The 15,352-nt window shown below is 50.0% G+C and overlaps 1 protein-coding gene across 2 annotated transcripts; it reads left to right on the top strand.

Moving 5' to 3' along the window:
* Positions 1-9,677: 9,677 nt before the first annotated feature.
* Positions 9,678-14,923, top strand: LOC123051990 (probable glucomannan 4-beta-mannosyltransferase 7). 2 transcript variants are annotated; one of them, XM_044475004.1, is made up of 10 exons: positions 9,678-9,899; positions 10,013-10,377; positions 10,552-10,650; positions 12,587-12,839; positions 13,419-13,529; positions 13,642-13,778; positions 13,861-13,974; positions 14,052-14,251; positions 14,348-14,539; positions 14,633-14,923. In XM_044475004.1, exons 1-10 carry the CDS (start codon positions 9,791-9,793, stop codon positions 14,796-14,798), a joined length of 1,746 nt encoding a protein of 581 aa, XP_044330939.1. In that variant the 5' UTR covers positions 9,678-9,790; the 3' UTR covers positions 14,799-14,923. The 2 variants fall into 2 exon arrangements, with proteins under 2 accessions (XP_044330939.1, XP_044330940.1); XM_044475005.1 differs by lacking the exon at positions 14,633-14,923 and having other exon boundaries at positions 14,052-14,255.
* Positions 14,924-15,352: the final 429 nt, after the last annotated feature.

Below are 15,352 nucleotides of genomic sequence, written 5' to 3'. Positions count from 1 at the left end.
CGCGGCCCCCGGCGTGACCCATTGTGTCGGGCGCCCGCGCGAGAAGAAGGAAGCTGCCAAGAAGTTCCCCGGCCGCAAGAAAACGCTCCTGCGCTTCCGGCGCCACTGCGACAAGACCGCGTGCCGCCCGCAGCGGCGGTGCGCGGACACCAAGGGCAGGCCCCGCCTCCCCAACGGGCCCCGGTGGCCACAGCAGGCTGCCGCGCTTTCACCCCAGAGCTGCATAGCTTCGTCTGACCGGGCAAGTTCAAGCCAGACCTCCCTCCTTGCTACGACGGCACCCCCGACCCTGCGGAGTTCTTGCAGCTCTACGAGCTAAGCATCGAGGCAGCCAGCGGCGACGAGAAAGTCATGGTGAACTGGTTCCCCATGGCTCTCAAAGACAGTGCTCGCTCGTGGCTCCTGAACCTGCCCCGGGGTCGATGTCCTCCTGGGGTGAGATGCGTGACTGCTTCGTGGCCAACTTCCAGGGCACTCGCGACCGCCCTCCGGCCGCGGGTGACCTGCGCCGCATCAAGCAACAGCCAGGAGAGACCTTGCAGAAGTACATCCAGCGCGTCAATAGCGTTCGTCTCAAGATCCCCAAGGTGACGGATGAGGCCATCATTTTGGCGTTTTCTGATGGCGTCCGCGACGTCAAGATGAAGGAGAAGCTCACCATCCACGAGGAGTTATGCACGGCTCTGGAGCTGTTCAACATGGCGACCAAGTGCGCAAGAGCTGAGGAAGGGCGCCTTTCCCTCCTCGAGCTCCCTGCTATCGATCCAGAGGAGAAGAAAGCCAAGGCCAAGGACGTGAAGCGCAAGGGGGTGGCCGTGCTCGTGGCAAAGCCAGACACGAAGCGCGGCTGGGACCACCCCGAGTCGTCCAAGAGCAGTCGTGCGTTTTGCGCCTTCCACAACGTACACAGTCACAACACCAATGACTGTCAAGAGCTCAGGGCCATTCGAGATGGACGCTTCGGCCGACTCCCCGAGCGCAACGACCGGGGCTATGGCCGAGGAGGAGGAGGAGGCAGAGGACGCTGGGACGATCGCGGCCCCCGCCAGGAGTGGCGCGACCGGCCTCGCGAGGACCGCTGGCAGGACCAGCCTCGTGAGGGCGCATGGAGGGATCAGCCTTGCGAGGACCGCCCTCAGGGCAATGCTGGTCTCCCTCCACTGCCGCCACCGCCAAGAAGGAACGATGACCATCATCAGGACGAGGGGGCTGGGGGCTTCCAGGAATCACGTGCTATCGCCTGCATCTTGGGCGAAGCTCAGGCCCCAGCATCTCAGCGTATCTTCAAGCAGTTTGCTCGCGAGGTGAACGCAACCCTTCCCAGGCTCGAGGCCACATGCCCGCTCAGGTGGTCCAAGTGCGCCATCACCTTCAGCTCGGCGGACCAGCTCAAATGCGCGGCCACTGCAGGCGCCCTCCCGATGCTCTGCTCGCCCGTCATCAGCAACGTACAAGTCACCAAGACCCTCATCGACGGCGGCGCAGGGCTTAACATCCTATCCGTCGAGACATTCGACAGCCTCCAAGTACCATACGATCACCTACAGCCCACCAAGCCCTTCTCAGGAGTGACCGACGGCTCCACCACCCCGATAGGGCAAGTCTGCCTCCCTGTCACCTTCGGCCAGCGCGACAACTACCGCACCGAGCTCATCGACTTCGACGTCGCCCACATCTGTATGCCGTACAATGCCATCCTCGGGTATCCAGCCCTGGCCAAGTTCATGGCAGTGACCCACCACGGCTACAACGTCCTCAAGATGCCAGGAAGCGGCGGGATCATCACAGTCCCCTGCGAAGAAAGAGATGCGGTGTGCTCCCTCGAGCGCGCCTTCCAAGCCGCAGCAATCAAAGACCCCGACAACGATGGCGTGCAGTACCCTCCTGAGGCCGTCCCCAAGAAGAAGCAACTACTCCGCACAGGGCCTCAGGGGAGCGGCGTCTCTGGCGGCGCCACATCAGGGTCAGCGCCCGCACCTGGGGCACCTCCCTCCCTCGCATAGGAAGGCGCGCCCGGCGCCCTCCTCAGGCTGGGCTAGGGGGCTCTCTCCTGGAGGGTCCCAGACCTAGCCAATGTCATGAGGGAGGCGCTCGGGCACCATGTGGAGGCGTGCTTTGCCGCGTGTTTCCCCCAGGGGAGCGCAGGGCAAGGAGCGCCTGGTGCTCAGGAGTTCATCACCAAGACCACTCAGGAGCTACAGAATGCAAGAGCCATGCGCGGCGACCGCCGCCCACCACCAGACGCAGCTCCCCATCCTGGCGAGGACGGAGGGCTACGCGTCTGCGTCGATATTCCGGGACTCAACCGGGCCGCATCTCAGGAGCGCTTTTGGCCTTCGCGAGTTTGGGCGTTGCGAGGGCCCACCTCACAGCTATGTTCGCATGCCATTCGGCCTGCCGAGCGTGGCAGCCGCCTTCCAACGCAACCTACAAAGCATCCTGGCGACTCAGGAGGCCAGGCACCACGCAGTCTTGGCGGAGATGACGACGGTCCTCAAGGAATCACCTGAGCCCCCAGAGCCTCCCGAGGCTCAGGGCCCAGGCGACTCATGAGGAGCGGCCCCTTCACCACGCGCATTCGGCTACTTCAACAATCCTTCGACAACGGAACCAGGTGATGTTTTCCAAGTTTGTTTAACTGGGAGCGCCCCTCGGGCTGCACTATTCCCAGGTCACACGGGCTTGCCCCTGCGCCATGTGTCCTTCTACGTCTTTAGCTTACTCTGTTGGGGGCGCCCCTTGGGCTGCATCATCCCCAAGTCGCTCGGGTCCGTCCCAGGGGCATGTATCGTTCTCGCATTTATCTAGGCTAGACTGTCTTCTTGCATAAGGAATTATGGTTATCACCTGCTTGATTGTCACCCATCGCGGCCGCTCGCGTCGCCGATCGGCCCCTTGCTCATCCCGCAACGGGGGTTACTCATGCTGGCACAGCGCTTGTGCTTGGGTCCGTCCCTGCAACGCTAGCAAATCTGAGCGGTCGAGCTCTGGCTTGCGGCACGCCCCGCGCACGTCACCTCACTAGGCCCTCAGTGCCTTCATCTTCTCGTGGAACGACCAGTGGCAGACCGGCAAGCGCTGTGGCAATTTGTGTCCCTCCTCGCGCTAACCTGCAGGAACCTCCTGAGGACAACAGCAGGCGGTACCGCGGGCTCCCTCTTCTCCCATGCAATTCGGTTGCGCGTTAAAAGGGGGGCTCCTGAGCATCGCGACTCAGGAGCTCTTACTGGCTCTCCAGCCCTCACCCCTGGCCTTGACCACGGCATCGCGACCTGGCATACCAGCGGTGGCTGAGCTCGCTCGAGGGCCGGGACCTGAGGACGTAGAGCACATAGAAGAGCGTGGAGAAGAGGGGGAGGCTCGCACGGGCCTAACCTAGCTACACTACGGCAGTCGACGCACGAGTCTGGCACAGCACAAGGAATCGACTCTGGACTGCCAAGATAAGTTTCACGCCCGGGTCGACCAAGCGCTATGGCATAGGATTCTCACTTGTTGCAGCCTTGTTACGGCAACGCCGCCTCCCTTTCCTACCTCTCGGTGGCTGCTTGCGCGCTAAAGGGGACCTCTTGAGCATCGTGCCTCAGGAGCTCTTACTGGACCTCGGGCCGCTCACCTCCTGGCCTTGACCACGGCATCGCGACCTGGCATACCAGCGACGGCTGCAGCCTTCCTGGGGACCGGGACCTGTCGGCGTAGAGCACCAAGTCACTGCGAAGTTGGAAAGGGGAGACCGAGCCGAAGCAGGACATGCGTTTGCAAATTTTCGTAGTAAGGATAATATCAACAAAAGGCATTACAGACCCTTCACACACCCCCACGGGGTCCGTCTCGATTCCTCGCAGGGAACAAAAGAAGGAAGTTTCTAGAAGCCCTATCTACACGCGCCAGCGCCGCCGACGCCATCATCAACAATGGGCCACGGGAGGTCGGCGCCAACCCCATCCAGATCAGCGACGGCGGCGGCCGGACGCCGCGGCCTTGCTCCGGGCACGGCGAGAGCTCGGGGGCACGTAGCTGTCGTCGCTCGTCTCCGGGGTCTCGTAGGGCTCAGGAGAGTCGCTGGACTCCCAAGCACCGCCGCTACTGCTGGAGGAGCTGCTGGCGAGGCCAGCGGCAGGCCCGGCGTTGGCCGCCGCGCCGTCCCGACGACCCCCTCCGGGGCAGCACTCCAGGCGGCGGCCTTCCTCGTCAAAGACTTTGAAGAACATCGTGGAGGCGCCATCGTACTCAAAATGGATGGCGAGGGTGCCTTCCGTACGGCAGACTCGAGCAACCTCGCCCCAGCCACGGGTCATGAAGATCTTGCCTGGGGAGACAACTTCAACCTCCGCTCCAATCGTCGGGGCGTCGCAGTCGGCGTGCTGCAGCCAAAGCTCGAGGGGACCCCTCGGCGGCATCTCGGCGGAGAAGAACTGCGGAAAGCGAATCCAAGTGCGCGGAGGCATCACCGCCCACATCACGAGTTCGCGCGAGGAGTCCGCGGCGTGGGCTCCTGGGGCGACGGCATGCGTCACCACGGCGCGGCGACCATGGCCACGGCATGGGCAGCGCTGCTCGCCGCCTCTCCCTCCGGAGCCCTCGGCTTGGCCGTACAAAGGCAGCGGATACCCGGGAGGAGGCCGCTCGCACCAAGGCCTCGACACCCCCGGCCTCACGACTACGTCGCGGTGGTGGGCCAGCCTCTTCTTCGGCGGAAGCGGCCCCGGCTCGTCGCGGGGGGTTTTTCCCTTCTCTGCGGCCGGGAACCTCCGTATCGGCGCCATGAGTGTCGCTGCTAGCAATGAAGCAAGGGAGCAGAAGCAAGCGGAGCAGGAAGAGATGAGCAACGGGGGCTCCGCCCCCCCCCTCCTCATTTATAGCAGGAGAAGGCCAACCGGCGGCCCCCACGATCACAGGTAATGATGGTTTTCCCTGCATGTATCAGGGACTCGTCAAGTCGGGCAGTTGCCGAGGCAGTGTGGGGAAGCGGAGACGCCCACGTCCCGTCAATCGCCACGCGTCAACCGAGGCCGCAGGCTGTTGGGGCCCGCGGCGCTCCGCACTTGCCCCTTGGCTTCGCCTCGAAGCCAAGTCCGAGCGCGCCTTGGGCCTGGGGGCTACTGTGGGCGTCCTAAGAACGGGGGTCCCCAGACTTGCCTGCCTGCGGCCCACGGCGTGGCTCCACCAGCGGCCCCGTACGGCCCATCTTCATCAGCCAATGCTCAAGACCCTCGTGAGGGGCTAAGCCTCGCGAGGCGGATGACGCAAGACCTCCTCGGGGGCGGCCTCACCAGGCTGGCTCACGAGGGGCGGAGAGATCAAGGCGAGGGGCACCTCGCGAGGTTTCTGTGATGTAAGCCATGACGACCAAGGCTAGGCGGGCGCCAGCGCGCACAGTGTCCTCATTTCCTCTTTGGTGCTAAAGAGGCAAGCACAGGCGAGGAGTCCCGAGGCATCAAGCAAAGGTTTCCATATCGGTGCAACAAGACCAAGACCAGCAGGACGGAGGTCACCGTGGAGCCCAAGACAGCGTCACCACCAGAGCCTTTGGCAGGCGAAGACCGCCTTTAGTCAGGATAACTTGTACTGGTTGTTCCCCTTTGAATTTGGTCGTTGTTGGATCCCTTCCCTCCTAGCATTTGGGGAGAGGACCAGGGCCTCTATAAATAGGACTAGCCACCACAGTAGGAGAGAGAGACCATTCAGATCATCCTCATCTGCACAAGCTCACCAAGCACAAGAGCACCTCTCCTCAGGAGGTTGTTCTTCCCTTGTAACTGTTCATCCTCAGCCCAAGAGGCAATCCACCACACCACACTGGAGTAGGGTATTACACCACATCGGTGGCCCGAACCAGTATAAACCTTGTGTCTCTTGTTCTATGAGTTCGTCGTGCTGAGCCTTGAGATCGCGGTGAGGGCGTGAGCTAGGGGGAGGAGAGATCTTCGTGCGCACCCCAGAGTTCGAACCTCAAGGGTTTTGCCGGAACCCGAAATCCGACACCTACCTACCAAAATTTACAAAAGCATACACCAGAGCATATGAATCCAAACCATAGAACAAAGCATACCTTTTGCTGATCAGAAATGAAAACCTTCTCCTTGCTCATTGACATCCAAGTCTTTTATTAGAAGGCCAATGAACCACTTCTAGTTCTCAGTTGTCTCTTTCTCCACTACTGCCCAAGCAATAGGATACATCTAGTTGTTAGCATCCCTTGCAATTGCAACCAACAGTTCTCCTTGGCATGCTCCTTTGAAAAAATATCCATGAAGCCTAGTTACTCTACTACAACTAGTTGTAAACCCTTGCTTCATTGCATTGAAACATACATAAAACTATTGAACCACATTGTTTTTTCCATGCCTGTTGGATCCAAGCAAACAACAACTGTGATGCCAGGGTTGCTCCTAAGCAACTCGAATTGATAGTCAAATACTTTATTGTACTCGTTTCTCGTACCACTCAACAACTTGTCCATTCCAATTCTTTTACTTGACTTGCACTTTGAAGTTGACACATCAGCAAACATGTCTTGTAGGACAATAGCTTTTATGCTATCAATTTTCCACATTAGATTGGCCAATATGAAATGCTCATACCTCTCGGCTATGACCTTTGCAGTAACCAATATGTCCTATCTATTTTGTGCACACTGGTGGTCATCATCATAGGTTATAATCTGAAACCTTGAGCATCTGCTAATCTTTGTTTCATAAACAATCCAGGGACAACCAGGCCATCCACATTTAACTCTCACCCTGTTCTCCTCTGACTTCTTGAATCTCATGCTTCTTTGGGTTGCAAGACCATATCTTTTAATAACCTTGACAAACTGATTTTGGCTTGTAAAAACCATCCCTAAACTGAAACATGGAATATTAGTTTCTCGGTCAAATCTTGGGTATTTTCTCTTCCTTTTCTTCATGTTCCCATCACTATCTTCATCATAACTGTAGTCCTCATCACATGACTCAAAATCCATTTCCTCTACCACCACCTCAGCATTTGCAATGAAATAAAATGGAACGGTCCTTATTGCATATGACTCAACCCATTTCCTAAAGCCTTTCATTTTCTTTCTAAATTTCCTTACATGCTTTCTCATCTCAACAACCTCTAACTTCCCTCCATTGTCATCAAGGTGTGGCACATATTAAATATCCTCTAAATCTAACTATTCTTTTTCTTTCGTTGCCCCTAGCCCCCCTCCTTAATTTGTTGCATTTCCAGTTCCTTGCTCTCCTTGCTGTCTTGCAAGCTCTGCCCATGTTGTCTTGCATGCTCTACTTTATGCTGCGCACCTTTCTTTGTTGGTTGCTCTGTTGCTTTACTAGGCTCACACTAAGAATGGTTCATCACTTGAGAACTCTGAGATGGTTGTGAAAAAACAACAGTTGCATTTGTTCTCTTCAATGGGCTCCTAATTATTGCAGTGATAACACCACTATCATTAGGAACAAGCACCTGCTCAAGTAATTGTTCTTATGTACTTGCATTGACATTGTGATCATCTTCTGTAGTCATGAGAATAGGATCTTCCTTTTTACTTTCATTGCCCCATCTCATACTGCATTTCATCTTCAGAATTAGAACCACTACCCTCTTCTTGTTCTGAATTGTGCTACCCATTGTATTCCACATAGATACCATCAACTCCACCAATAGTCATGTGGTCTGACATCTTGATGCAGCCCTCATCATCATACAATAAAACTAGGCCATTTACCAACTCTCTACCAGGCAAAAGGAAGTAATATTTCATACTTTCCTTCACAACGATATGATCCCTGAGACAGCCTTTGAACTCCTGTAAGGACAACTCGTCCCTCTCAATTTTTGAATAGACCACATCCCCACCAACATAGTCCAGACAAGGGCCAATTCGAACAAACTCTCCCCCTATGTGAAATCCGACGTTTAAAATCTATGTTGGATCCATTGATTCAACAAAAAGCAAATACATTCCAGCGATCGACGGATTAGAACACTTCCGAACATAAATCGACAGCAAATCAAACAATTAGGACCCCTAATTTTGCCCTGCTCAACCCTCCTAAAACCCTAAACCTAACTAAGAAGACAAAGAGCTTCGTTCGATGACTAAATAGAGGAGAAGGCCAGTGCATACCTTTCACAAAGGCAAATCTTGGGGGTAAAAAATGAAATAAAATGTGGCACCAAAGGGCGTCAATAAAAGTATGATTGCGATTTTTTTTTCAATGGGTAATGTCCGTCACAAAGGCGGATCTTGGGGGTAACAATGGAATTTACTAAAAAAGGAGTCATTAAGAACCCTATGTAGAGTTACAGCCGTTCCTTTTATCTGTCTCATATTGGAGAGAAATTCCAAACGGGTCGTCTAGAGTTTGCTTTTTGTGTGTTCAAAGTTAGCTTGTGGTGTGACCTCACCAGGTCGTTATATAATTAGTCACTCTCTTGATGTTCCTTTTTCATACGAATCATGAGAAATATTATATGTCTATGTAAATGCATTCCTCTTGAGGAAATAAACAGTTAAATTTATTAGCTTTGATTGCATATGTCCACAAAAGTTTAATCTATCATAAAAAGTATTCCCATGGTGTTAAATTAACTTTACTAACTTTAACAACTATTGTTAAAGTTTTTCATTTTGAAGTTTGGATAAGTTTATACAAAAAAAATATCAATATTTATGATGCAAAACAAAGAGGAGTTGATTAGAAAGTATGTTTCAAGGTGTATCTACTGATGTTGAACTACCATCATAGATGTTGATATTGTTTTTCATGAACGTTGTTAATCTTTTAAGGTGCGTGCTATGCGTCGGCCGGCGGATCTTTCTAAAATACCTGTCGCCTCGACAGCCGTTAGATCTAGCGAGCGTCCAACACAGTTCTCACCCAGGCTAGCGTTGAACAAGGCTAGTGTTGCAGAAACCATTTTCAACATATGTGATGTTGCAGAACTTTTTTTCATCTTCACTTTTTTGCAACACGAGAGAAACCATTTTCAACATATGTGATGTTGCAGAACTTTTTTTCATCTTTACTTTTTTACAACACGGGTGTTGTTGTCGAAGGAATTTTTGCAACTTAGATGATATTGCAGAAAATAATTTAATAAAAAAAATTCGTCATCACATTTTTTGCAACAATGGGTGTTGTTGCGGAAGAAATTTTTACAACATAGATGATTTTGCTGAAAATAATTTAATATTATTTTTTTCCTTATTTTTTTGCAATATGGGTGTTGTTGAGGAAGAATTTTTACAGCACAGATGATGGTCCAGAAAACAAATGCTGAATTTTTTTTCCGCCTTCACTGTTTGCAACACGGACGTTGTTGCCAAAGAAACTTTTGCAATACCAATGATGTTGCAGATTTTTTTCCTTTCTTTTTTTGCAGAAACGGGCAGGCAAAGAGAAGCGTGAGGCAGCGGACGATCGCGTGCAATCCGCCAATTGAAACGAAGTGTTTTCGATATTTTAAATAGTAATGTATGGAAGAAAATAAATTAAACTATACATATTAGCACGACCCAAATGCTATGTTTACCCAAAATTTAGTGGTAAGTTCGTGGCGAAATTGTCCTCAAATATCAAATGCTATGTTTCCGATTTAATAGTTGGGGGAGAGATAGCAAAAGTGTGCCCACTTGCACGAGATATATAAAGCACGTAGTACACCGAAGGAAGCCTATCAAAAGGGGAAAGGGAGGGACAAAGTACACACGCTGGTGTAGACCTAAGGAAAACGCCCCCATTTGGGCTCGACCAGTCGCAACTCTTCTTCTCTCCCCCGCCCATCACCTCCCCCCTCGCCCATGGAGGCTGCAGAAATCGGCGGCGCTCTCCTGTTCGCCCTCGCCGCCGCCGCGGCCCTCTTCGCCGCCGTCTCCACCGGCGCCGTCGACTTCAGCCACCCGCCTGCCGGTACATTACTCTCTCCCTCTCGCTTCTTTCTCCCTCGCGGGCCGCGCCGGGGCGCACGTGACGTGATCTGATTTCTCGGGCCATCATTGCTCTTTTTCTCTCTCCTCTCGCAGTGGGCGGGCGGGTGGACTTCCAGGAGGCCATCTCGTGGTTCATCGGCGTCTTCGATGGCTCCTCCTCCTCCTCGTCGGCGGCGGGGGGCGTGTCGCTGGCGGAGGTGTACGAGCTGTGGGTGCGGGTGCGGGGCCGGGTGATCGCGCCGGCGCTGCAGGTGGCCGTCTGGGCGTGCATGGTGATGTCGGTGATGCTGGTGGTGGAGGCCCTGTACAACTGCGTGGTCAGCCTCGGCGTCAAGGCCGTCGGCTGGCGCCCCGAGTGGCGGTTCAAGTGGGAGCCCCTCGCCGGCGACGACGAGGAGAAGGGGGGCGCCCACTACCCCATGGTCCTCGTGCAGATACCCATGTACAATGAGCTGGAGGTGATCAGAATCTTTACTCATTCTCTTTTTTTTTTGGGTGATATCCAGAACGCGAAAACAAATTCTTTTTAGCTGATTGTGCTGGATCTATTATCGATCTCTTTGTTCTTTTGCGAGGTTATAATATTTGGGCGTCTTGCTAATTTATTTCGTGTGGTCGAGCTGTGTGCGTAGGTGTACAAGCTGTCGATAGGCGCGGCATGTGAGCTCCAGTGGCCAAAGGACAGGATAATCGTCCAAGTGCTGGACGACTCCACCGATCCGTTTATCAAGGTAGACTTTAACTCCTCCTGTGTTGCATGGCTGGATTTCATTCTGCTGAACGATACTATTTATTTTAGCACAACTGCCCCCATACTGCATTAGTACATTACCACCATGTCTGTTGCAACTTGCCTATTTTATTTTAGGAGAAGTGGCGAACCTGAACACTCACCTATCTTAGTATAGTCCTCCTCAAATAAGTGAGACTTCAACCTGCTGCTCCTGCTGCTAAGAGAGGAACATATGAATTTGGACCTCATGTGTGATACTACAGCAAAAGATGTCAAAATCTTTTGACACGAGACAAGACTAACTGTCACAGGAGCATGCACCTTATTCTTAGTTAGGTGGGTGTAGAGATTTTCTTTTCTTTCAGTTTAATCGTAGGCTTCTATACACGGGGTTATTTGGATGAAAACTACTTCAACGGTGTCACTAGGTTTTCTTTCACTATCAGAACTTCGCAAGTTGTCACTGGAGTAGGGCGAAAATGATAATTATTCTCTTCATCTGGATTCTGGGCCCTGCAATCACATGGGTAAAGTATGTGGGCCCCAACTGTCTGGGTGCTGGGGACCTATGTCGGCCAGTATAAGTAATGATAATGATGCAAGTGAGAAGTTGTAGCAGCTCTTTTCCCGGTGGAAACAGTTTCAGTCCAATTGCCAGAAAATAGTGTCCATTTATGTTTCAGTTGCTCCACACTGACCTGGACATCCAACCAGAACCACACATATTTATGCCACGGGCCAACCGGTCATCACACAAAGTGCAGCCAGTGCAACAATTTCTGAATCTAACCACACCAGAAACCATGGAGTATATAACCATTGGACACTACTCCAGTCAGTCAGCAACATGGTCCAACTAGGGCCGTTTGGAAGAATGGTACTACTTTGCTTGGTAAAGTGTTGGTATGTAAATCTGAACTAAACATCAAAACTTTACCAAAAGTTACTCCTCTTCAGTTAAAAAAAAAGAGCTACTGCTCTTCTGCACAGGCCCGAAGTTTAACCCTGATACTGATTACCGGCGAGATGGGTGGGTGTTATACAGTATACATCCACATGAGCTCATTTACTTGGCCCTGATATTTCCCTACACCAGGAGGCCCCTGCCCCTGACCCCCTCCTGCTGGCCGCCCACTTGTCCAATCTTTATTCGGACCTATGGATCTTAAGAGCTGGTTCAATAATTGGTGGGCATATTCTTCTCAAAGAGAGGGATCTTCCCAGCTGCCAAAAATTATGACTTCTATTTTGGATCGAAGGCATTTACCTGACACTCTCCGTGGTATTCCTTGCAAATTGCTCTTCTTTTGAACACTCAGATTGTTGCATACCATCCAATTGACTAAGATAAATCGTTTGATATTCCACAATGATCCATTTCGGACGAAAAAAAGTGAAGCCTTCTCGTCTGTTTTAAGTGGCAGACTGACCGAATTGGAGCTTATATTCCAATCGACAGGTCAGTTTAGTGGGATGTGGTAGAAAGACTAATTGGCGTGCACATGTACCTTTAGATAAAGCGGGGGTGGCCTCCCAAACAAATGTCTGTTAGTGTAGTAAGCAGGTAGACCTCACGTTAACAGTGACATTCTGATCTGTATTATCCCATTGGATTTGTATAATGCCATCCAATGACAATAAAGACCATTTGTGATGGCATAGCAACAAAACTAAACCTTGCCTGAGAAGGAAGTTATCCAATTGCAAGCGCAGACATTCACAGGGTACATGCTAACAAGTGGTTGAAAAGTTAGTTCATCCTTTCCTTTTTCCCACTTACAAGACTTCTGAGTTGCCAAGCTCAAGTTCCTCTGTGATCAGACTTCACAGGGCAATAACAAAATGACATGCTAAGATATGCTGCTAGAACAGGATATCGACAGTCTTATATGCAATCTAGAGCATCTATGCTGATTGGTTACTTGTTTCTGCAGAACTTGGTGGAGCTTGAATGTGAAAGCTGGGCGGTCAAGGGTCTGAACATCAAGTATGCCACGAGAAGCAGCCGGAAGGGGTTTAAAGCAGGAGCCCTGAAGAAAGGAATGGAATGTGACTATGCCAAGCAGTGCGAATATGTTGCCATATTTGATGCTGATTTCCAGCCTGAACCAGACTTCCTTCTCAGAACAGTGCCGTTCTTCGTGCACAATCCAGAAGTTGCTCTTGTTCAAGCTCGGTGGTCGTTCGGTAAGTACTCCATTTACTATCAGCTCTGGAGCATTCCTCTTTCCAGCTACAGGTCTATCACAAGACAGTTTTCAATAGATCATGAAATGAAAACTGAACTATGATTTTTCTTCTGTCCTATATGTTTGCACTTGTCATATATGCTTTAAATATTTTATCACATCACCAGTTCACCACATAGGAATGTACTCCCTCCGTTCCATATTACTTGTCGCTGATTTAGTACAAAGTTGTACTAAATCAGTGACGAGTAATATGGAACGGAGGGAGTATGTCCATTCCCTGACCTCATTCGTAAATGCATGGAAGCACTTTCTAGAAAACTAAGGCGAGAAAGTCAGGATAAAAAAATTCGCTTCTCTGGTTGCACAAAAGAACCGTCTCTTTGCATTTCATGAACATCTAAATCATGTTCAGCTTATCCTGTCTTATCGTTCATGTGGTGCCAGAAACAAAGTACCAAAACAGTTCCCAGAAATTTGGCATGCAAAATAGTGCTAATGTACCACTCCACAAACATGATAGCGTTTTATTTGCTCCGATTGAATTGATCGGTTCTTAATTGACAGAATTTTGCAGTGAATGACACCGCGAGCCTGTTGACAAGGGTACAAAAGATGTTCTTTGATTACCATTTCAAAGTTGAGCAAGAAGCAGGATCAGCAACCTTTTCCTTCTTCAGCTTCAATGGTACACACCTTTACAACTTATGGATTCTAAGCCACAAAATAAAAGAAAAAAACTCTAGAACATAGATCAGAAAATAAATGGTTGTCTTAAGGAATTTCTGTTGTAAACCAAGGAACCGCTGGAGTGTGGCGTACAGCAGCCATCAAAGAGGCAGGAGGTTGGAAGGACCGCACTACAGTTGAAGACATGGACTTGGCAGTCCGAGCAACCCTAAAGGGTTGGAAATTTGTATATGTCGGGGATATCAGAGTGAGTGGATTTTGTACCACAACAATGTTGTTGAAAGTATTATAGTTTGATGCAATCAATTGACTATGCAAGCACAATGCAGGTTAAGAGTGAATTGCCATCTACTTACAAGGCCTACTGTCGACAGCAATTTCGGTGGTCCTGTGGTGGTGCACATTTATTCCGAAAAGTAGCAAAAGATATTTTGACTGCTAAGGTAGGGTTTTCTTCCCTCGTTGGCTCAAACAAAATATTTAAAGAAAACTGAAATTCATCCCATTGTTGTTTCATTAGGATGTATCTCTCATCAAGAAGTTCCATATGCTCTATAGCTTCTTCTTGGTTCGGAGAGTCATGGCCCCTACTGTCGCGTGTATTCTCTACAATATCATACTTCCGATCTCAGTTATGATCCCAGAACTATTCCTACCAGTCTGGGGCATCGCATATATTCCCACAGTACTTTTAGTGGTCACAGCCATTAGACATCCAAAGTAAGTTTCTCAAAAAGTGCTTTCAGTTACAATTTGATTACTGTCTCCACTTCTCCACATACCAAAAACTTAATGACCTTAAAACCATCTCTGCAGAAATTTGCACATTCTGCCATTTTGGATTTTGTTCGAGAGTGTGATGACAATGCATCGCATGAGAGCTGCCCTCTCTGGTCTATTCGAATTATCAGAGTTTAACGAGTGGGTCGTGACAAAGAAAACAGGGAACAATTTTGAAGATAATGAAGTTCCCTTGTTACAGAAAACAAGGAAAAGATTAAGAGACAGGTAAACCAACATCTTAGTCAAGGTTATGAGCATTCAGACCATAAGATATACTATATGCTAGACTGTAACTGACATCATCATTTTTTCTTGCAGGGTTAATTTTCGCGAGATTGTATTTTCGGCGTTTCTTTTCTTCTGTGCATCGTACAACCTTGTATTCCCTGGCAAGACTAGCTACTATTTTAATCTCTATCTCCAAGGACTAGCATTTGTATGTCTAGGGCTAAACTTCACTGGCACTTGCAGTTGCTGTCAATGACAACAACTAAACTGTACCAAGTGCTGTTATACAGTTTGTTTATGGGTGTAAGAGTTTCAAACATTTCAGATGATAGCCTTAGATGCATAAACTTGATTGTTCAACTAACAACAGTTTCCATATCATACTCTGGTCTCTGGGTGATGCTTTCTCATACAATGTGGTGGGAGCAATAGGGTTTGTATGCCTTGTAATTCAACACCATTTGTCATGTACTCTACAGGAAATGTAATGTGTTTGAATTTGTCTGTGTGTCTGTGGAGCGCTAACAAGCAAAAGAAGAAGTATTTGTTGGGTCAAATTCTTTCTTCTACCAAATTTTACCACAACGGGCTCCAGGGAACGGGAGAAAAGATGTGTACAATGAAGACACAAATGCCTGGAAATCGCTGTAGCATGGGGAACATGCATGGTTATTTTTAGGAGAAAAGATGTGATGAGGTTGGGAAATTCAATTTGGCTCCCGGTAGCACGTGCTCTTGGGGCCAATTTTTTCTTTTCAAATGTCAAAAAAGTTGAGACATTTTTTTTTGTAATCTTTGTCACATACAAAT

This window comes from Triticum aestivum, chromosome 2D (genome assembly GCF_018294505.1).
Source record: "Triticum aestivum cultivar Chinese Spring chromosome 2D, IWGSC CS RefSeq v2.1, whole genome shotgun sequence".
Classification (NCBI taxonomy): domain Eukaryota; kingdom Viridiplantae; phylum Streptophyta; class Magnoliopsida; order Poales; family Poaceae; genus Triticum; species Triticum aestivum.
The sequence above is the reverse complement of the archived record's forward strand: the minus strand, read 5'-3'. Positions and strand labels throughout refer to the sequence as shown.

Excerpts from the sequence above, each read along its gene's own strand:
- LOC123051990 (XM_044475004.1), top strand. The coding sequence starts at position 9,791 with ATGGAGGCTGCAGAAATCGGCGGCGCTCTCCTGTTCGCCCTCGCCGCC. Across the intron at positions 10,651-12,586 it reads CCACCGATCCGTTTATCAAG|AACTTGGTGGAGCTTGAATG; the intron begins GTAGACTTTAAC and ends TTGTTTCTGCAG. Across the intron at positions 13,530-13,641 it reads TTCCTTCTTCAGCTTCAATG|GAACCGCTGGAGTGTGGCGT; the intron begins GTACACACCTTT and ends TTGTAAACCAAG.